The sequence below is a fragment of the Varanus komodoensis genome, unplaced genomic scaffold (assembly GCF_004798865.1).
Source record: "Varanus komodoensis strain SLA01 unplaced genomic scaffold, ASM479886v1 scaffold25, whole genome shotgun sequence".
Taxonomy (NCBI): Eukaryota; Metazoa; Chordata; class Lepidosauria; order Squamata; family Varanidae; genus Varanus; species Varanus komodoensis.
Window position 1 is genome coordinate 15,842,328 of NW_025335661.1, and position 23,510 is coordinate 15,865,837.

Here is a 23,510-nt window from a genome sequence, read left to right on the forward strand (position 1 = left end):
GTCAAACACTGCCTTGACACATTCACCCAGCCACATTAACGCATTCACATTTCTGAGTTGGCAGGCTCGAGGTTGCTTTGTGACTGTGACTGAATCGAAGTGACATGGTAACTAGGTAACAAAGAGCAGAGGACAATGTTTTATATAATTCCCATTTTTCACACTTCAGCACTCTGTTCTTCCATATCAACATGATGTGTAAACTCAAGTGGTGAGAACAAAACAAAGGCTGTTTAACCTTTTACTTATCAATAAGCCACAATACTTTCCAGATCTGCATATATTAGAAATAAAAAACAACCCCTAAAAAGCTAACCATGTCATTGATACGTACCTGTACATTACGAATCTATAAAAGAGAAAGGATGTCCTCTAACACAGGCAGCCTTTCCCAATCTGGTTCCCTACACACTACAAGTCCCATTATCTACAATTGTCAAGAAAAACCCAGAGGGCACTAGGTTGGTGGGGGAAGGCTAGACTAAGATATTGGCAGACCTGTTACTTGTATTTTATTGTATTTTAGGAGTTGTGGTTCATCCACCCAGAGGGCTTCAGCTGTTGCGTGGTATAGAAATAAAATTAATGATGATGTTGATTATGGGAGCTGCAGCTGGAATGGAAAAAGTGAGAAATGCCAAGCAGTGTACTGGAATAAGGACTGTTTCTAAAGGGTTTAGCAGGGAGCACCCACTGAAAAATCAATTCACGGCAACGTCTAATCAGAACAAATGGTTTCTGTTTCACTATCAGGAACATTTCTTTTATATCTCTCTCTTCTCGCTGTTCTTTATGACATGATCATTGAGTTATCTTGAAACTTTATTAGTACCTCCTATAATAATTCATACTTAACCTGTATTATCATCCAAGATACCTGGTAAATAATGACCAATTACAAGGAACTCGCCAATATGCAGTGTGTATGGTGCCACTTTTTGGTGTGTGTGTGGGGGTGGGGTGTTGGTATGTTATTGCAAAAAAGGGCTGTAATTATTGGCTGGTAAGGGTGAGTGTTACGTTTCAACCCTTAAGTTAAAAAGTCAATATATGTAATTTCAACACTGGAGCATTTAGCTAGTCCTCATGAAATGTGATCTTAATGTAGGGTGACCATTTATGCTACACCAAAAGAGAGGAAATGTATTGCCCCCACAAAAGAGGACAAAGGCTAATTGGAAAGGGTGTGATCAGTTTGCCTATTCAGTCTACTATTGGCCAGGTACTAAGTGTTCCTGAGTGGCTTAGGAGTCCATGATCTCTCCTTCTTGGGCTCTTTCACTTTAGACTAGATCCAGACTGGATAGCCCATCAAACAGAGGACACTTTCTGCCAGTTCTCCAAAACAGAGGACTGAGCTCTGCAAATCAGGACATCTGGCCATCCTCCCCTCAGTTTGGATTTCTCTGTAAGGCTGCAATCTTATGTCCACTGGAAATGGGCCTTATTGAACTCAGTTAGGCTTGTTCTTGTGCATGCAAGATTAAATTAAGCTGTCTTTCATTATGCCACCTCAGATATTTGGTGTGGAATAGTTTTGTGGGAACTGCCCTGGCCAGTGGGGTGACCATCCTGCCCGGTCAAAGCAAGCTTCGAGATCTTCTGGGGCACTTCACTATTGTCACACTTAACCATGGCTAATTGCAAACAAGACATGTGCTCCCACTGACAGCAATCTTTTCGCATTGAGCCATTTCATCCATGTCCTGTTCAGAAAGGAAAAATTCCTACTTAATTATGACCAACTTCTTGAGCAGTAGAAGTGCAGGGGCACTGTAGCATGTCAACCAATTAAACTGAAAGCTTTCCTAGTCCATGGTGTACATTCTCATTAGAAAATTGCTCACCGAACACATCAACCTCAGGAGATTCCCTACGGGAAAAGTATCCTAATTATAATGTGTTTTGTATATCAAAGGAAAGCCCTAAAGAATAACAAATCATTGTGTTTCTTTCTAGGGACATGGGTCACATTTGGAGGACAAATTTCAGATGAGGTAAGTGATGTTTCATTTAACTATAATTTATAGAATAGGATTTGGATGATATCTGTAATTTTAATTAAAAGTCAAGTCACAGATGTTAGACTAAAGTGAATCTCTTCCTGTCACAGGAAATGTACGATCATACATAGCAGCAAAGCATTTCCACATCTCTTTGGTTTCAGAATATCCTTTCCTTTTTCAGAACTGAGCATCCAGTGCACACAAGTGCACCTTCTGAATTAAGATCATACTGCTGTAACCCAACCAAAATACTTTAAAAAGTGGCAAGCAAGCTTGGTTCCCAAAAGAGAGAGAGGGGCCGTTAAGAGGGCTACCAAGATAGTATGTTTGAAAGCCAATGTAATGTGGTGGTGAAGAGAATGAGTTGTGAGCCACAGAGCTGGCTCAAATTTTCGCTCAGCCACAGTCTCAGCTGAGAACCTTTGACCCAAATGTCACATGAACAGTCCATCTCTGCTCTGTGCAGGTCAGACCCCAAATACTGGGTCCACTTCTGGACACCACGTTTGAAGATGGAGTCAGATAAATTGGAACAAGTGCAAGGAAGGGCAGCAAAAATGCTCAGCAGCAGAGACGGTACCAGGCTCCAGAGGACAAGAAAAATGCACAAGATGTGCATGTGCTAATTTCCTCATGCACTAAGATCTTTGTATGTGTATGTGTGAGGGTGACTTTAAGGACACCCTTAAAGGGGTGGGTCTGGGGAAAGGAGGGCTTTTGACTTTAGGGGGGAAATCAAGCCAAAAGAGTCATGGGCAAGAGCAGCAGAAGATGGAGCCCACATGGGCAAAACTGTCAGCTGTTCTGGAGGGATCAGACGCAGCAGGGATTGCCGGAACCCCAAGGACCCATGCTGACAGGACAGGTGGTCTCCCCGAGATTCAGGACTTGGGAAGACCAAAGATTTGGGGCTCCAGCCTCTAAGACTGCCTCTGGTCAGGGGACTAGAAACTGATTTGTGAGGAATGATTGAAAGAACAAGGTATGTTTGGTTTTAAGCAGAGGGGACACATGGGGGATATGATAAGACCTCTGGGGTGCCTAAAGTGCAGTCCCCAGAACCTATACCAGGCTGTTCTTCTACTGAATTGACTTTCCTTTTCATCACAGAATTGAAATCCAACCATGACAGAGTAATCTTTCTTTTCCTGTATCTCCACTGCATGACCTCCAAGCTGACCATGGGTAGACTGGTGTAATTACACAACTGGAAAAGCATTTTCTTACATTCTAAACAATTAAATGCTGCTTTTTTGCTGCTCTTAAACAAAAACTTTCCAAAAATGCTATTTCAGAACAGAAGCAAAACTGGAGGGTCTAAAGAACCAATAAACAACCAGGAGTAGGAAATAATGGATGCTCTAACGAATGCTTGACGGAGGAAAGTTCACAGAAGAGAGTTCAACACTGTCTCCTTATCAGCCAACAGTGCAGGACCCAAAATAAGGGCCTTAAATTACAGAAGGCAGATTTTGGTGGCACATCAGGGGAAACATGTTAATGGTCAGAGCAGTCAGAAAAATGGAGCCAGCTACCTAGGGAGGCGGAGACCTCTCTGTGGCTGATGGAATTCAGGCATAGGCAGGACAGCCATCCTTCAGGGATGTCTCAAACCGGATTCCTGCCCTGAGTAGGGATTCCGTATGAATGGGTAGGGCTTCCCAACTGTGTTGCTCCTGCTTACATGTGAGTAAAAGGGGAAAGCTGCAGCCGTAGCTAATGAAATGGTTCACTGGTGGGGTACTGGCTTCTGTAACAGAGTGCCGTGGGGTAGGAGCAAGGAACCCCAGACTTGACAATGAAAGAATGCCGCAAGGTGACAGCAGTGAGACTGTGGCCACTTCATCACCACCGTGCAGTTTCGGTGAGCTTAAGGCCAGCACTGTTGACATCTCCTCACAAATGTTGGATCTGGTAGAGTACATGACATTCAGACATTCAGATGCTCATTGTTGCCCAGTTTTCTGGATTTCCTTTGACAGAAAGAACACCGATTAGCAGATTAAGCCTAAACAAATCCATTTAGAAGCAGATCCATCTTGTCCAGAATTCTGTTCCCACAGTATAAATGCAGATGGCCATGGGAAGTCACAAATGCAATAGCACACAATTAGCACAAGTGTGTTAATTGTCTGTTAATCTGCCTTATTGACTTCCAGCTTTGTCACAGAATTGCGATCCAAGCACTGTGAAAGCAACATTTCCATTTCTGCTGTTCTGCTACATAATCTCTAGGTGGCACTGTAAAACAGCAAAATACACAAGAGGAAAGTGTGTTTTCTTCCAATTTCATAGTTAAATGCCTCACTAAAAACCTCACCAAAACTGCTAGTTATACACAGAACCAAAACTGGAGAGTTACAAGATTGTCTAACAAACCCATAAAGAAGCATGAGTAGGGAATGACAAGCAGCCAATAAATGTTTCATATAGAAAAGCTCTTGTTCCCCTGTAGTCTTGTCCTGTACGCACATCCCTGGGAATTGGTGGGATTTTCTGCTGAATGAACATGGATAAGATTACACTGCACATTTTCTACATTTTTATTGCAAGGTCGACTACATCAAATGATGTTCTTTCTCAACTCTGGCCCTTGGTGGTGGGCAATATCATCCCAAAGATTGGCTTTTGATCGCTGATAGCTGCACTAAGTCATTAGCACATATGTCATCACACGTGAATGAATAGGCCTGGAAAATATATTTTGCCACTTCAGTGGTGGCAAAAAAGAGAAAATTGCAATCAACTCATGCAGTAGTTTGTTGGTTAGACCACCAGCATCTGTATCTGAGGGCACTGAATGTAGAACAGGAAATATGGCATGTTATGGCATGATCGATCCCAGCCTTGATTTCTTTTCGGCATCCACATCAAAACATTTCTTCTTACCCAAAGATTTAAATATTTCAGAACATCACCCTTTTAGATTTAATTTATGCTTGAGGTAGATGGAACTTTGAGTTTCACTTGACCTGCTAGGTGAAGAATTGCTATTTTAATTTATCTTTTAAATCTGTTACCAGTTTTAACAATTAAATATTGGGTTTGCTGGTTGCTTGGTTTTTCATGTTGTGTACATTGCCCCAAGATTCCCTATGGCTAAATAAATAAATGTTTACCAGAAGTTCTCACAAAGTAACTACACTGGGGTTGCTTCTTCAGCACCGTGCACTCCCATAGTTGGGTTTTAGCACCAAAGATGTTGACCCTGATCTCCTTGTCTGTGTGGCAAGGAAGATTTACTTCCCAGAGCCAGCTTAGAACTGCACAACTCCAGAGCCTGTGAGACACTTCTGGAAAGACTGGGAGCCTGCTTCAGCACAGACTCCGTGGAGCTCCTCATAGAAGGAGCTAGTCTGGACTTGGAATGATGCAGTAGTATTGCCTAGTGAGTTCCATAATCAGTGGGAATGGGCACTTTGGTCTCCCCAGGCCTAGTCAAGCCCTCAGACCATGACAACACACCCCTGGCTTGCCAAACAGCCAGTATGCTACTGGTTTGACTCATAAAACCATGTTCTGTCACCTAATTATTTAAACGCTATTTTAATTGTTGATGTTATTTATTGATTTTAAAATTTTGCCAGGATGTCTCCAGTATTTTATGTATTTCTATAGATTGTATTTATTTATGGATTGGAAGCCACACTGAGGCTTATGCAAATGGCGCAAATGGGGCGGCATATAAATAAATAAATAGCAATGGGCCTTAAAAAGCCAACGGACTCCCGTTCCACTCATGGTCCATCAGATTCTTCCAGGCTCTGTCCAGGATTCAACAAGTCTCACCTCTTGCCCAGTGCATTCTGCCAGACTCCACCCACAACCGATTTTTTTATTTATTTAAAACATTTCTATGGCATCCTTCATGTATAGCATCTCAGGACGGCTTACAACATTAAAATCAAAATCTAGTAAAAAGAATCAATACAGCAATATAAAAACATATATACAACCAATAAAAATAAATCAATTCAAAAGTGACTGTTAAAACCATTAAAATGCTAATTTTTAAAATAATGGTTTTGACCTGGTGCCGAAAAGAATATAGGCTTGGCACCAGGCAAACTTCTCTGGGGAATGCATTCCACAATCTGGGCACCACCGCAGAGAAGACCCTACTCTGAGAAGATGTCCTTCTTACCTCCTACAGGGAGGGTTCCCGGAGCAGGGAATCTCCCACAGATCTTAAGGGGTGTGAGGGTGTATAAGGAAGGAGACATTCGTTCAGGTGGGTCCTTCCCAGACTTGCTGGATTCCCTCTTGGTCCTACTGTCCCGTTCCTCTCTGTTTCCATACGAATACGACTCTTTTGGAAACTGAAAGTTGACAATCCAAGTAGAGTGGTATCATTTGGAGTACATCAGAGTAGTTTCCAGCATTATATTGTAAGGGAGCCAAATTGTTGGAAAATAATGGCATCTCCCCAGAAGAATCATAGCAGCTTTTGTTTATTGCATTTTAAGTTGTCATCCCCTTAAGAGATACTTGGGTGGCAACAGACCCATTTACAGGAAAGAGGAAATTCATCATCTGAAAAGAAGACAAAAAACACAGACTTGCATAAAATGTGCAAATTTAGAAGTAATGGCTACAATTTAAGCACATCTCACATAGTGGGGAGATGTGTGACCAAACTACCTGCATGCCATTTCAGTCTGATCTCTGGGAAATGTTAAACATGGGTAAGTAACTTTTGGCCCCTCCTGTTCTCCATCTTGTGGCTTTTTATCGTTATACCAGGCTTAGATTAGACAGCCCATGAAGTCTGCCAGTCATTCAGATAGAGGACTGTCCTCTGTAAAATACAGGGCATGGCTCCCTAGGAGATACTTCTGTTTTCCTCAGAAATGCACCTGTACTGGGGAATCAGATTTTTTAAAAACTGCCTCCAAAGTGCTTTTTCATTAACTTGAGAAAAGAAGTCGTCACCTGTGGGTAAGTTTCATTATGTGATCAGTATTTTCAATTATTTTAAGAGTGATAATATAAATCAGTGATCATCTAAGCTAGTACTGTTAGAAAAATGTTTCCGTTAAGGAGAAGTACATGGAAAAATTGCTACATGAAGAATTCATCTTCACAAATTGTACAAGGTCAGGGTTACTTTATCCAGTGGCACGATAAAATGAGGACGGAGAGGTTACCAGCCATGACAATGAAGAAAGACCATCACTGATTACAAGGTTAGCCGAGTAAGCGGGAAAGTATAATAAGAGGAAATTCGCCATAGTATAGAATAAGTGCCAAACTCTTGTGCAGCTACAAATGGATTGAACAGGCACTTTGCACAGTCCTGCAGACCATAATTTCTAAGTTAGGCTTTAACAAAGAGCCCTTTCTCCATCACATTTGCCTTCTAGAAGAATAGCTACTTTCTGGACTGAGGCAAGAATAAGTCAAGTGACAACAACCCTCATGGATGGGCAAAACCAGCCCAAGAGGTATTGATGCCCAAGGCACAAAATCAAAACAGTGCCATCAGGATAATGTAGTAATAATACAATACGGCATTCTTACCAGGAAGCTTATGGGCATCTAGTGCAGAGTAGGAAGAGTGGCAGAGACAATCTTTACCTTCCACCCCCCTTGCTCTGCATTTTTTTTCCCCATCTAGCTTGAGCATCTTGGAAGGAAAGGAAAAAAGGCCAGAACAACTTCTGGATACCTTATATCTTGGCTTTCATAGTCTCTTCCCCATACCTTTTCCTGTGGCTTTTTACCCCTCTCTAGGATCACTTTCCTAACTTTAGAGAACAGGTGTTGCAATTCTTTCTACAGTGGCTATGAGGAATTTGGGGAGGAAGGACAGAGTTCCAATTCCTACTTCTGAGGTAGGAGTGCAGTCTCAGACCGTGGGTGTGGAAGTCTGAAAAACCCTATGCCCCTTCTGATAATGTGTACAGACCATGGGATCACTGCATAGGTAACTTTTCAATGATACCTCAGAATCTCTTCTGAGGTATTTCTGTGCCATCAGGTTGCCTGCGACTTGATGAATGTTCTCAATGCCCTATCCATGCAATCCCCGCTCAGCTCTTGTCAACTCAAGTTGGTGGCTTCCTTCATGGAAAGGATGCATGTCATAGTTGGTCTTCCCTTTTTTCTGCCTTCAACTTGACCTAGCATGATTGTCTTCTCTGGTGAGTTGTGCCCTCTCGTGATGTGCCTGAAGCCCAACAGCTTCAGTTTCATCATTTTTGCTGCCAGGGAAAGTTCTGGCTTGATTCGATGTAGGACACACTTGTCTTTCTGTCACTCCAAGGTATTTGCAGGGTACCATGTTCCTCTGCAAGGAACCAACTCACCCTGCTGACTAATAGAACAAGCTGTACAAATAGGCTTCTGAGTCCCCCAATCAATTCAGACTCACAGCCACGTATTATGACATCCAGAGCCAACCAAACCAAACATTTCTGTGGCTTGGACCCGGATTCATCTCAGTTTCAAGCAAAGAATGGTGAAAACCAGGAAAGAATCCCTGAGACAATCTGACAGCTGTAGCCCAATTCACCCCACACACAAATGCCTCCACGGACCAAGATCTGGATCGGGGTCTCTGTGCCTTCCCTAAAGTAACACTGAAATAAAAGTCTGGGTGCTACAGGAAAGAAAATCTCCCCCTGCCTCTTTTGTCCTTGTTACCGCTTTTCTTCTGCCACTACCAACAATGGAGAAAGAGAAGAGGATGAGGGGAATACAATGTATAGGAGTCCTGCTTTATAGAGGGCAGTTCTCAGTGTGAAGGTGCTCTTTTTCTGAAAGTTTAGGTCTGGTTTAGAGGGGAACGCCTGTAAGAACAGGGGCACAGGGGCTTTGAAGTTGCCTATCTATAGTTAGTACCTAGACAGCGGGTGCCACAACAGGCATGCAGGTCACTTCGTTGGTCTCTTCCCTGTAGTGGGATTATATGTCTATAATTATTCTGATTATTTAAAATTATGCGGAGAACTCTTTCAAGGCAATTATTGTAATACTATTTCCACATGTGCACCTGTACATATAGGTTTGCATAGGCGATGCTTGTGTATTTGCAACTGTTGTGCTGGTTAAGCTCAGGGCTCAGAAGAGTCAGCTCTCGCTTTAAGGTAGTCCCTGAAGTTCCGTCCTGCGATTGGCTGGAAAAAGCGCTGCTGCCGCAGATACGCCTCATCCCTTGTCATGGTTTTGCAACCCCAGACAGGCCGCAAGTTCCGTTTCTTGAGATTCAGGTGGCAACTGCTGGGCTCCCTCTGGGTCAGGGTGGCCAGGGGTCTGTATTACAGGGGATAGTCCTCCACTCTGGGACACTGGCAAAGGACAGGCCTCTGCTTGGTGGACCATCCCGTTCCAAGTCTGGGCTCTTAGAATCAAAAGATGGGGAGAACAGCAGGGGCCTCAGACCTGCCCATCCTTGGCTAAAACCTGGTCAGAGGACAGAGAAGCAGGTGGTCCGGCTTCTCGGTGGTGATGACACGCACTGTGTGTCTCTGCAATCCACAGTAGTTATTTCTGGATACGCACCTACACATATGCAAATGGCATGCGGTGCTAAGAACCTGGTTGTCCACCTTTTGGCAATGCCCCTCCTCCTCGTTGTTGATGTGTAAGTGTCACCCTCCTCTGGCTTGGCTAGTTGTGCCGACCAGTTCTAGAGTAGCAATAAAAGCCATGGCATGTAGTCCAGAATAAAGTCATTTTTCCAGCCTTTCAAGTATGACACAGGTGTGCACATCCCTCTGTTGCTTCTGTTCTGCATTAGAGACAGTTATCATTCTTTGAAACTGTCATTATTTTTCCTTTTGTGCTGCTAGCTAAGGTGCCACTTTGTTGCATCTGTAAAACAATAAAGTTTTCATAGTTTGCTTCTGGCTAAATCTTTTTTCTTTTTCTTTTTCTTTTTCTAAATTAAAATAAATGTCAGGTTGTTACAGTCCCATGAGTATCGTGTTTCATATAATAGCAGAGCTGATTCAGCAGTCTGAGCTGTCATCAACCCAGGAATAAGTTCACCTGCAAAATGAATCACAACTGCCCCTGACATTTGTAATGACCACTAATGGTTTGCTTTTCAGATGTGTAGGTCATCAGAAATAGCTGGCTATTTACCAGAGGAACTGTGACAATAGCTACAGCATATACGAAGAACTATTTTTGGTTCACTGTAGAAAGCAAAATTCACTTTTTGTTCTAAGGATCTTATGATCAAAAGGTATATTTCATCTTGCATCCCTTGCTCAAAGCCAAACGATATGCAGAGCATAAACAAAACCTTTAGGCAGCCTGGAGAATCTGCACCAAAAAAGAGAAGAAAACAAAAATAAATCCATGCTTTCGTTATTGGAATATGAGTAATTTACATTGAAGCAAATGGGAATGCTGCAATCATGAGGCTTTTGAGATTCAGCCCTTGTATATCCCTCCCACTCCTTTTCAAGCACACCTTGACAAAAATTCCATAGAAAAGCAACCATACTTTTCACTAAGAAAAGCTGGCGGTAGGGATCTTGTGTCAAATGCAATATTGTCATGCACCAGTGGGACCCACTGTTACTGCACCGGGGAGCTAGCAGGTCTGAAGCCAACTGGGAATGAGTGGAAATATTTGTTGATGCAAGCAAAAGGGCAGCAGAGCTCAAAGAAGGGTGCTCCTCGGACTGAGACAAAGATTTCTTTCTCGTTTCTGGGGCTTCTTTAGGAAGTGCTAACTTCCCATTGCTGCCGCAGTGGTTCCTGTGCGTGTAAGGAAAGGAGCAGAAGCAAAGCAGCAGGGCTGCACGCTGCCCTTAGGCGGGGATGCTCTGTGTTCTGTGGATTGACAGTGTCTTCCATTGCATCACCTACCCATGGATGGAATCAGAACTTGGCTTTGCCAGAATTTTCTCGTGTGTGTGTGTGTGTGTGTGTGTGTGTGTTCTAATCAACACTAGTGCTAATTCATGTGAGCTAATTAGCACAAAACTCCCCAAAAGTAAAACACCCGTCTGTAGAAGCCATTTGATTTGGAAAAAGCTGGTTCACTGCAGAACCCACAGCTTGGTTTTATAGAAATCTGTCCTCTTTTGAACCCATTGCAGGTTTCTCCAGCATCCTTACTCTAAGGCTGCAGTGCTGGCCACACTTAATTGGGAGAAAGCCTCACTGAATTCACTGGGACGCACTTCTGAACGCATATGATATCTCTGCAATGCTCGGTTGCAGTCTTAGGCGGTGAGTCCCACTGAAGTCTGCAAAAACAGTGAAGGTTCCTGTGTCACCTGAAAGACTGAGGTACATGTTTTGACAGAAGCTTTCATGGACTAGGGCAGAGGTGGGCAGAGATAGGTCTCCAGATGTTTGGAATACAACTCCCAGAAGTCACTGTCAATGGTCACGAATGCTGTGGGTTGAAATTCAAAATTTCTGGAAATCCTCTTTGTGCCCTGGACTAGACTGTTCTGTCCGTCCGTCCGTCCGTCTGCCTGCATGCATGCATCATGATAAAGCATGTTTTGTTCTGATGTGCACGCACTGCACTGAGACTCAGGCTGGTGTGTCCTGTTTCTCGACCCACATGGCTGGGAGAAGGACTCTGGAAACTCTTGCTATGGCTTTTATTAAACGTCCTGATTTAGCCAAACCGGCAACCATTGACTTTGAAGCTGGCTTGTTTAAAGACCTGGTTTATATGTAGCAACGAGCCATGGGTGGTTGTGCGCGAGTGGGACTGAGGGGACACGCTGCCTGTGGCACCCTCATCTCTCCCACTTTTATTCAGCAAGCCACAATGGGCTCCTTTGTAGATGGCTGAGCATGATGTGTGAACCAAGGGTTTGTTGTGAGGTCATAACAATGTCCAGTTCGGATGAAATGGCTGAACTAAACATGGAAGCGAAGCTTCTGAAGTCCTGGCTGAGTAGGAGTGTGCATTCCTGAGACTTGCTGCTGCCAATGAACAACATTTTATCATGAAGTGTAAACATGGTCTTGATCAGGTATGAAATATTATCCCCTGTTGCTCGAAGAGCGAGATCAACTAAAGATTGGAGCAAAGAAAGATAGCTGTCTTCAGTGGGTCATCCAAGAGTGGCTATAGGAAGGAATAGCTCTTATGTAGTTATTACATTTTTATCTCACCTTTTTTCTTTTAAAGAACTCCAAGCAGCTTCAATCATTCTCCTCCTCCTGTACTCAATCTTATCCCCACAACAACAACAACCCTGAGAGGTAGGCTGGGCTGAGAGTCTGTGACTGACCCAAAGCACCCCTATTTGGCTCCATGGCTGAGCAGGGACTAGAACCCAGATCACCTGAGTCCCAAACCCAAGGCCCATGCTCTTAACCACTACACCACACTGCCTCTGACTGTGTGTTAGGAGTTCATCTGCCCAAGGGAAAGGAAGCCTTTCAGACGGACTACAAATAGCGTAATCCCTGACCATTGGGCATGCTGACTGGGGCTTTTGAGAGGTGTACTCTTTTTGCTTTTTCAATCATTACTGATCAGCAGTAGTTTACACCCACTCTGGTTAGAACTTTTATCATTTTCACCAGGCTTGGTTTGCACTTGAGAGCTTTTCTACCTGAAGCATTTTTTGTTTTTTCATCATTTCTTCGATGGCATTATGATCTTGCAGTTTCACTTCCATTTTTAACAGTGCTTTGGGGGGGGTGAGGGGGGGGATGGAGCATTATTTCCAAAAGCAAAGCCATTTTCCTGCTTGTATCATTCAGATTCTGCTCTACAGCACAACATCACCTAGGAAGAAAAAAGCTTTTCTCGTAGAGCTCAGCACTCAGTTCTGTGATGAAACCGAGAGCAGATACAGCAATTAGCAACAATTTCCTATAGAAATGCTCCAACTGCACATAACCATGGAGAACCAAAGGCCAAAGCAGACATTACTGTAAAACTGTAGCTAGCAGAAACAACTTGATTATCTGCACTCATTCCTATACATGGTTAGGGAGCCTGGGAGCATCATGCAAGAAGGAAGGAGCTTGAACTCTGCCTCCTTCCAGCTATGGACCCAGCTTGGATCGGGTGGGAGAACCAGGCATTTCTGCTGTCCAACGGTGCTCCAAGACACAGATGGGCTGTTTTGCAGGGAAGAGGCCGCCAAGCCAGACTGCCCCACAGAAGGGTTAAAACCACCTTCCTTTCATTTCCCCCAACCCACAATCTTGCGTACAATCTGGACCAGATCAGAGTAAAAACTGACAAAAACAAGTTGTAGCTGCTAGCTATGCCTTGCAGGGAAAACCTGCTGCGGCTTTCTGCCCTCCCTCTTCCTTCTGCATTTTCTCTCTATGCTGAGACTGCTGCCAGACAAGACTAGATGGTGCAATTGCCCTGTCTCACCCACCGAATTTTCCATACATCCTTGTCTTCTATTTCTCACCTTCCCATATTTTCCCACTGCTTCTTCCATCATTTTTCTTATCCCAGAAAAAGTATTGAAGACAGAGAGCTGGAATAACTGCAGAATGGTCATTGGACTGGTGCCACTGAGAACTGTTGGCCTGGAAAGATCCTATGTCAGTCCACAGGCCAAGCAAAGGTCATATGGCTGCCTCACAGATATTTGCATAATTGAATTCAGTGGGACTTGCTTCTGAGTAAACATGCAACACTCCAACAAAACGCTGGTTCTGCATTATCCAAACATGCATGTATTCATACTGCTTCTCTTAGCCATGAAGAAGAACAAGGACCATGATGGAAATGCCACCACAGAATGTTGAAAGTAGGGTGGTTGGGTGCTCTACTTTATAGGAGACAGTCCTCATTTTGGAGAGAAGGCAGATGACCCTCGTCTGTGTGTTCTTTCTTTGATGGGCTGTCCGAGCCATCTGGGTTACAGATCAATCAGCAAAAGAATGGGCGAACAGGAGGAAGTGGGCAGCACTGAGTCCCTGGACAACAGCAGATGGCACACACGCCACCTAGTCAGTCTCTCCTTCTTTGGCAAAATGGATTAGATTTCTGCTATGAATTCTAAATTGGCATCTCCACCTGTACTTTTGCATATGTAAATTGCTCTCCTCTTTTGTCCTCCTTCTTGGTGATTCATTTCCTCTTCTTTGGTAATGTATTAGTGGCCTCCCTGGTTGGAAGGCCTACTTAGTTCCCTGCTCTAGTTTTTAAAATCTCATCAAGTGTTTCTAGCTCCTTTTGCAGCCAGAAGGGCTATAAATCAGTGTTCTATTTTTAGGAGAAAGCTGACATTCTCACGGTGCTGCCTTTTGCTTTTGAATATGTTTCTGCTTGCATGGCATATTCACAGAAGCATAAAATAAACTAAGAGCCAGGGTTATGAGTCTCAAAATACCATCTGCTGGACCTTCAGGCCTCCTAAGTTAGGATATTGTTTTTATTTCCAAACAGGATTTTTAAAAAGTCCTCAGGAGGGGCTGCTATAGAAAAAGGGATCCTCATGCTACATTCTCACCTATTTCCTCATACTGAGCTGCAGGAAGGGCCACGGTCCCCATTTCCCCCGGTCCTGGCCAGGTCTCTGGGTTGTGCAGTGTGCCAGCCCATGAGGGTGGCATGCCCCACAATAACCCACCTGGCTGGCCTCCTGCATCCTCTCCCCCATCTGAGTGTGGAGATAGCAGTGGGGATTTCTTCAAGCTGGGATGTGCAGGATAAGCCCCATGCTCTGGAGGAACCTTCCAGGGATTGTGGGTTGAAGCCAGGGCCTCCCCTGGCTGGATTAGCCTCAGGGGCAGAGCTTCCGCATCCCGCTCCATCCCAGTTCACCTGCTGTAGAAATATGTGTGGCCACTGGACAAATTGATCACCATTGCTATTGTGCACACCGGTAGTCAAAAAATGGTGTTGAATTAACTTAAATCACTCTTCTTTCTGGGGCTTCCACATTCCTTGTCTGCTCTCCCTGGTTTAAAAATTAAGCCTGATTCTTAACCTATTTTATTGTAAGTCACTTGCAGAGAAACGTGGAAGGGGGTGATTGGAGAAATTTCAAATTCTCTAGACTGATATCATGTCTTTTTCCCCAAAGGTTGCTGAGCAGCTAATGACGATTGCGTATGAGAGTGGAGTAAACCTGTTTGACACGGCAGAGGTGTATGCAGCTGGAAAGTAATTATTTGCACTTACTGTACTGGATCCAATTAAAAGAACCAAGTCCCAGGTCTGCTAGAGCCGCAGGGCAGATGTGAACCCTCAGGAAACATCTGTATGAGCAGCATGGCAGCAAGAGTGGCGTAACTGAGCCTAGCGTGGCACCTGAATGATGGTCACTGCATAGCAACTTTGTGGCTTAGCAAGCTTGCATTAGAAATGCCTGGGGATGGACTTTATTAGGTGGCTGCCATTTCATGGGCACGGTGAAGTTGGCTCTATGTCTGTGCTGATGATTCTTCCCATCCATAAGCAAGTGTTGACTTGGTTTAAAACATGAGCTGGCTCAGTGCTAGATCACATGCTTTGCATGTAGAAGTTCCCCCAGATTTTTTTTCTCCCCAGGTAGGGATAGAAATATTCCTGCCTGGATTGCTGGAGAGCCACAGTACTGAACTAGACAGACTATCCTCCGGATCAAGAAAAGGCAGCTTCCTATGTTGCTAAAGTGGATGGAAAATGGAAGAAATGTGTTCATTTGCTGTCTCCACTCCCCTGTAATTGGCTGCCACTAACAGGGAAGTGTGTATCCTTACAGTACACATTGCAGGGAAATGTCTGCCTGTTTCAGTGACAGCCTTAGCTTTTACTGGAAGCCCTGTGTGCTGTAGCCTCTATTATCATGTCTTTAAAGTATCAAAAGCGCAGCCGGCAAAACAAAAAGAAATCATTCTAGCAAACCCGTCCTTGGGACTATTCTTATAAGAACATTTTTAGGAGACACCCTTAGACCAGCATTTCTCAACCTAGGATCCTACAGATGCACTGAACTACAATTCCTATGATCCTTCCAGCCTACACATCTGCAGGCTCCAGCTGAGGAATGTTGCCTTAGGTCAGGTTACAAAGCATGTTTTCACCACACCTAATTAATCCCAATTGGCTTTGTGTCTGCCATTCCATTGCAAGGTCTTGAACTTGTTTCTTCTATCTTCAGAGAACAGCCCTTTCCACATTCTTCTAGGTGCCCCTGTGCCTGGAAAACTTAGTGCAGCTGGGCTCTGTTTCCTAGCCAATATAAGGAGACAAAAGAGAGATTGACAGAACGAACGTCACAGTCACTCTTTTTCAAAGCCTGCTTCCTACTACAGCAGAACATGCCAAGCCAAAGTCAAAATATCTCCCAAAATAGTTATGCCTTTGAGTGCTCTTTCCAGGTCTGCTAACAGATGGCTTTCTACTGATCCTGAAGCTCAGGGAAGGAAGGAAGCAGCATCAGCCCAAACTAGCAGATGCGAAACTCATGCACTGCTTTTCTCCTGACTGGCACACTACACAAAGTGAACCTGAGTAGCGCAAACATCTCAGGCTGCATGCCCTGCTCCCACCAGCTCCCCTCCCCACCCCACATTCCCCTTTTGCCAGGCCTGAGAAATGCAGCTGGTGTTGTGGACACTGTTTTTGCTCTACTATTAGACTGGGCTTGTCCCAGATGCTTGGATCTCCATAGATCCTTCAGCATCTCTACACACAAGTGGGGTTAGGAGCTTAGTAGCTCAAATGCTGCCGTGGTTGGCCAGTGCTTACTTTGAGCCAGGGCCCACCAGGTTTTAGTTTAAAATCTGCTTTTCAGTGCACGAGATCATCCCTGGATCTTAGCAGGAAAGACAGCAAAGAGTGCCTTGGGGCAGGTGTAAAGCCATTTTCTTTCACTACTGGAAAACTAGAGCTAGTCCAAACCATTGTGGAATGACCGCAAGGGCTACAGCATTAGACCAGTGGCACAGAATCTTGGAGTAGGGACAAATCTGATCTCCTTGGGCTCCTGATGTGCCTCCCCCCTCCACCCACACACACACACAATAGTCCCCAAATGACTATGTTCCCTTTCCTCTGCCCGCAGAATGTTTGGTGGCTTCTTCCCTTTTGTGCAGGTCTTTTCATTCTGGAAAGTTTCTTCAGGCTTAGTTACTGGCAGTAAGAGCTTTAAGCTGAAATATGTCAGTACTTTTGGCCCCTTTCCTTTAGCCCTGCCCTGCCCTGGGAGACCCTATAAGATGGTCCTCAGACTGAAGGGTGTCCAGCACCTCCTGAGTTAGAGGGAAGAAGACAATTTAAATGATTCACCATTCACATGACTAGGCCCTCTATATTACAGTTTGTTTCTGAAAATAAAGACTGATATAAACAAGATTTGAGCAGGGCAGCTCGGGCTCAGTAAAACTGATTGCATTCTCTGCAGTCCCAAACCAAAGCATCTCAAAAAGTTTGGCTTATACTTTGTTTATATTTTCCACCCAGATGCTTTAGGTGACATTTTCTGCCTAAATTGAAATGGGAATGATTCACTCTCCATGGACACCAACTCTGACATTTTTAGATAGAAGAGAATGACCTAATTACAGACAGCAATTGAGAGAGAGAGAGAGAGAGAGGCCATTTACTCCCAATTGACTTAACAAGTGTGGTATTTATGTTGCTCCTCTTGTCAGACACAACAGCTCTGCTTGGACCATCAAATTTTGGCTTAAGCTGAAACAGGAATGAAACTTGAGGACTGTACACACAACCCTTTCACTCTTCCTCTTGAGCAAACTGGGGAACAAACAGAAATAGAAGCTTCTCATTTTGTCCAGACTGGTCAACTATGGTCCACAACATTGAAACAAGCCAAGATATTAAGCCAACCACTTCCTAGTTTGTCTGCTGGCTTGTTCAGATGGAGGAGAGAAGGAGCTGCAAACACAGCCAGGATCCTAGGAATTTTGGTAGCTGCCTTATGCTCAGGCAGATCCTGGGTTCAGCTAGCCCATTATTGTTGGCACTGATTGACAGTGGCTGCCCAGGGTTTCAGTGAGGTTTTTACCCCTACCTGGAAATGGCAGGGAATTGGGACCTACATGCAAAGCAGGGGCTCTAGCCCTAAGGTTCAGCCCCACAAGCACACCCACACAATCCAGGCACATCTGGTCCAGTTTCTCCACCTGGCATGGTTTGTTGTGACTTGCAGACCCACCAAAATGAGTGGCTGGGTGGGAAGGTTAACAAACCCCCCAGTAACAGTACAATGTTTTGTAGGTTCTGTGTGGCTTTTAAAAGATGGATTGGTAGAGCCATTAAGAAACTGGGCAGCACACAATTGGCACATACAAAGGTGGGTAACAATCCACCCTGTGTTGTACAAACCAGGTTAATCACCTTGAGCGCCATATTTTGGTAGAAAGGTGGGGTGTACATCAATGAATAAAGAAAAAGGGGTAGAATTAGAGCTGGCTTGCACACTATCTTTTTATGAAATTGTGCAAGTAACTTTGGACACAATCCTATACATGTTTAAACAGAAAAAATCCCTACAACTCCCAACATTTCCTTGCCAGCCATGCTGGGAGTTATAGGACATTTTTCTGTCCAAACACACATAGAATTGTGCCCTTAAAACTGATACTTTGCATGAACAAATGTCTGGAATAGATGCCAGTAACTGTAAGCATCATTCTCAGTGGGGACAAAGATTTGTTTTCAGAAACACTCATTCTAAATAATGCTGTTGTTTTTTTTTTTTTTAATTTTCCCTACAGGGCCGAGATGATTTTGGGAAACATCATAAAAAAGAAAGGCTGGAGGTAATGTAACAATCTAGACATTCAATTCTAGGCGAGTGTTTCAGCTTAACAGTGGAACCAGGGTGATAGAATTCAGGCTTTCCGAGCAAACTCTGGGGGTTGCTCTGCACGAGGCATTGATTGTGTACTCATGATTCCTCACCCGTGGAAATTTGAGGGGCTTTTTCATGGTGCCATTGCCATTGCCCTCCAAGCCCTCTCCCAATTTTTCCAGACATTTTGTAGGAGGGTTTAAAGCCAGAAAGATCTGGTATTAAATTGTAAATCATGACAAAACAGAACAAAAGCCTCATGAAAAGATGAATAATCCACCATTCCACAGTGCTGCCTTGTGACTGAATAATAGCCCATATGGACAAGCAGGGTGATAGAAACCCCAGGGAAAAAGCCCCATGCAAAGGACACGCGTTTCTTCCACAGTGAAAATGGAAAAAGCTTCTGTACAGCAGCAAGGTAACTCATCCTGTAGAGGAGCCCCAGCCGCCAGCTTTTGCTCGCGCAGGCTTTGCAGAGCCCCTTCAAATCCAGGCTAGCACTGCAGTTTCCAGTTGTTCTTTGCTGGTGCTCTGTGGAAGAGTCTGGCCTGAGCAGGGCAGCTGGGGGCCACTGAACCTTTGCTCCAGAGCTTACTGCATTGCCTGGATGGGAGGCGGAGATGCAATCACTTGGGGCATCGCCCTGTGCGGCAGCTGGCCATGGCACGGCTTTTCCTAGTCCCTTGAACTCTCCCACCAACAAGAACTCTGTACTTAGCGACAGCCTGGAGCGTCACAGGCCAAAATAAAGCAAGGAAGGTGCTGAGGAGGCTCCTTCTCAGTAGGATCCCATTCTTCTTTCCAGGACTCTGTTTCTTGATGCTGAGCCTGGTCTGTTCGAATGATTGATGAGCGAAATGGAACTCCACTGCAATGTGGAGATGAGGTGGACACATTCCATGAGAATTGTCCACAGGAGAAAATCACAAGCTTCGTGGTTGCCAAAAAGAGCAGGATGGGAATTGGGGTTGGAGGAAGGCAAGCAGGGTTGTTTCCTTGGCATTGAAAAGAAGCCTTTGGGAGGAAAGTGATTCAGGGGAGTCACATCTGCTGGCCTTGCCCTCCTCCTCAAATGACCCTTTTAGTGGTGAGGGGCTCTTCCCCATCTCTGCTTGAGAAGATTGAGAAAGAGGATAGCCACAATGCATGCCCTCAGGTCCCACGCTCAAGGGAAGCGAGCAAAACAACTCTTTGCTTCTGCCTGTTGACCTCCCAACCTCAGGTGATTAAGGACTTACACTTGCATGCAGTGCTGTTTTGCAAAGATCCCCTGGGAACATGTATGCTGGCTCTTGGAATGTGGTTGCTAAACACATTTCCGTTCCTTTTATTCCAGTGGCAGAGGGTTAACCCAGTGCTTAGAATCTCTCCACCAAAGTCAATGGTCATACCCCAATTCCTGAACATGTTTCCTTGAATGTGATTCTCACAGAGTTCAGTAGACAGGAGCAGGAATGGAATGGAACCAGGAAGGACAGAATGTTGGCTTGAGCATCAGTGATGCTGTTCAGGTGCAGGATGGGGCCCTTCTTTCCTCTTTCAGGCAACCTGTGATCATGTTTTGAGACAATATCTCCAGTCATTATGAAGCAAAACATGTAACTGAAACCAAATGCCCTAAAATGCCTTTTAGAAATCTTGCCTGTGGTTCATTTGTTTGCAACTTAACGTTGAATATATTCCAATGAAAACTTCAAATGTCACTGTCCACATTGATAGTGCCCTCTACTTCTAAAGCCTGCAGATCATTCCAGTGGGTGGATTTTCTTTCTTTATTTTTTTTTGTAAAAAAAATAGTACAATAATCAACTGAACAAGAATGGAAGTAAAACGCACACGAGCGCCTACAAAAACTACGTCCCTAGAAAGACTGTTGCCAGCACAGGACCAACTTACCACCAGCACCGCCACTGTGGCTGCTTTTAGAGGAAAATTGCAGCAGAAATGCCAGATGCAGTATATGTCTGGGCCAACAGGTTGTGCCTGCAGTTTTGACTAGCCTTTCTTCTTTAAGATGCAGAAGGGTTTGGCCTGCTATATGGATCAATTTAAAGAACGGTCACATTAGGAAAGGTGCAGTCACTGAACATGGTGCTTATTCCACAATCTGTTTTGAAACAATTTTAAAATCTTAATGCATTTTCTTTGTTCAGGAGGTCGAGTCTGGTGATTACAACAAAGCTCTACTGGGGAGGAAAGTAAGTTAATTTTTAACCACTGTGTTGTAGAAAGAAATCTATATATTTTTTATATGTGCATAAATGTGTACGCTGGTAAAGCACAAAAATAATTTCTCTTCTTCTAAAGATGAAAAGGAAAGCTTTCCATTTTAAAACCTGAGCACAGAGCTGGACATTTTCTTGCTGAGCCATTCTCTACTACCCCTTCCTAATTTTATATGTTTGTGTGTGCTTGTTTATTTCCTATACTGCCCAACAGCTGAACTTCTCTGAGCAGTTCTTAAATTACATAAGAAATGTGAACTTGGGGCTTGTATGGGGACACTGCTTCCCTCTTATGTCCCCCAGTTCTTTCTTTCCACAGGGACACTTGCCCTTGGCTTCACACATGAAAGGTAGCACATTAACTCAGGCTTAGTTCCAGCACCGAGAGACAATAATTTTGCAGGGGGAAATGGGTCAGTGGGAAACTTTACACCCAAGTCTTTCCTCCCAGTGGATGCTTCTCTGCAAATACTCTCACTACTCCATTAGCATTATGAAGGAAACTGGGCAGGCAATTTCGTATTTCCATCATAATGCCCATCCCAAGGTTTGCTGATCTTAAGGTGCTTCCAGACAGCTTCTGGCAATATCATGTAAGTGATATCAAGCCACTAGTTTCCTACTTCCTATACTCCTTTTTTATGAAATGATCAAAGTTGGAAGATGTGGTGGGAGGAGAGTGAGCTAAGCTCCATTAGCATTATGAAGGAAACTGGGCAGGCAATTTCGTATTTCCATCATAATGCCCATCCCAAGGTTTGCTGATCTTAAGGTGCTTCCAGACAGCTTCTGGCAATATCATGTAAGTGATATCAAGCCACTAGTTTCCTACTTCCTATACTCCTTTTTTATGAAATGATCAAAGTTGGAAGATGTGGTGGGAGGAGAGTGAGCTAAGATATGAATGAGACAGGGCAATTGCATGATTCAAATGTTGCTGGGAAGCACTTTAATTTTTGTCCAAGCTAGGTAAGGCCTTCTTGAACTCATTCCCATTCCAATTGCTTGTTTGAAATAGGATACCTTCTCTGAATATTGAAATTTCCAGATGGAATTTAACACACATTTTCACAACACACTTGCAAGTTTCACAGTCAAAGTCTTGCTAAATCTCTCTAGCTATTTTCAAAGGGAAGAATAAAATTCACGGTAGCAGTATCTGACTTGAAGACTGAAACACAATTAAATGTGCAATTTCAGAGCAGCTTCCATTCCAAACCCTATCCCAACTCTTATGCCTAGAGGACCAAAAATCTTGGCAAATGTAGTGCAACGTGGTACTTCTCCTGAGCACTGAAATCACAAACACAGCCAGTGCACACCCTTATGACACAGTGGCCTAAGGGCGCAGTCCCCTGCCCTCTCCATCCAGTGATCATAAGCCTCGTAACCTGCATGAGTCCAGCGTGTTGGCTGCAGTTTCCACGGCTCTACATCTTGCACAGCACAATTTATCTAGGCAGCCTTTTCTTTCCCCCTTTTTATTATCTATTTATTATATTTTGACCCCAACTTTTTTCTTTTGAAGAACTGGACAGCATGGCAGAAGCGTACAGAGAGTCATGGCTCCACACCATGCCCAGAACTGGCCTGTCACTGCCTTCTTCGACCTTCTGGCTGCCCAATTCTGTGGTGAACCACAAAGCCCCTTCCCTTGACCTCCCCTGCCCCACTGCAGCAGCCCTGCACTCCCAGACGCCATCAGTGGGCACCCACGGCCAAGCCACTTTAGTTAGCTAGTTTATAGTTACACACTCAGAGCAGCTTACATCATTCTCTTCCTGCTGCTCTCGGTATCATCCCCACAACAACAACCCCGTGGGATAGGCTGGGCTGGGAGTCTGTGGCTGGCCCAAAGTCACCCAGGTGGCTCCATGGCTGAGTGGGGACTGGAGCCCAGATTGCCTGAGTCCCAGTAAACAAGTCCCAGCGAGCTTGCAGTTGAAAACACACACTAGAGAAGAAACAGAAGAAGGGTGGAAGAGACGAAGTTATAGAAAGAAGTTCAGAAGTCTCAGATACCTCTAGCATGCTGCACAAGACAAGTTAGTACATTATAATGTTCTGGATTTCTCACTTCAGATACTATGTGCAATCTAATATGTATCTTCCCATTGCTCTTTAGTAAATGGGTATTGGGCTCAAGCTGCTTTTTACATCAGTTAGAGTAAGACTCTGTCTGGCAGGGGGAGAGACTTGTTCAAAGCCTTAACTCCAAGGTCCTGGGGCTAGACTCCAAATGCCAAGCAGTCCTCTGCCCCCACACGCGTGGCACAGGAAAAACACACTGGCTGTCTCCCTGAGGCTGGAAATCAGCCTTGGAAAAGAGGAAAGGGGCAAGGGGACCACAGCTCATCCTATATCTGAACAGTGACCAGCTCCCAGCCTCCTTCCCTCTCCTCTGCAGATCTTCATCACCACCGCGAAATGCACACAGGTGGGGACTTCCAGGCTCCAGGTTTACATGGCCTCCTGAAGATGTTATGTGGGGACCCACCTGCTGCCCCACGCAAGGAGCCATGCAGGAGTGTGCAAAGTTGGGAGACCACATGCAAAAATTACCGCATGCACAA

At 44.4% G+C, this 23,510-nt stretch overlaps 1 protein-coding gene across 2 annotated transcripts in view; it reads left to right on the forward strand.

Moving 5' to 3' along the window:
• The window catches only part of KCNAB1 (potassium voltage-gated channel subfamily A regulatory beta subunit 1), a 185,503-nt gene that overhangs the window by 122,943 nt on the left and 39,050 nt on the right, over positions 1 to 23,510 (forward strand). For both annotated transcript variants that reach the window (XM_044432907.1, XM_044432908.1), the window contains exons 3-6: positions 1,960 to 1,997; positions 14,993 to 15,072; positions 18,633 to 18,677; positions 20,866 to 20,910. In XM_044432907.1, the coding sequence (XP_044288842.1) occupies positions 1,960 to 1,997; positions 14,993 to 15,072; positions 18,633 to 18,677; positions 20,866 to 20,910 (208 nt within the window). The remainder of the gene's footprint in view (positions 1 to 1,959; positions 1,998 to 14,992; positions 15,073 to 18,632; positions 18,678 to 20,865; positions 20,911 to 23,510) is intronic.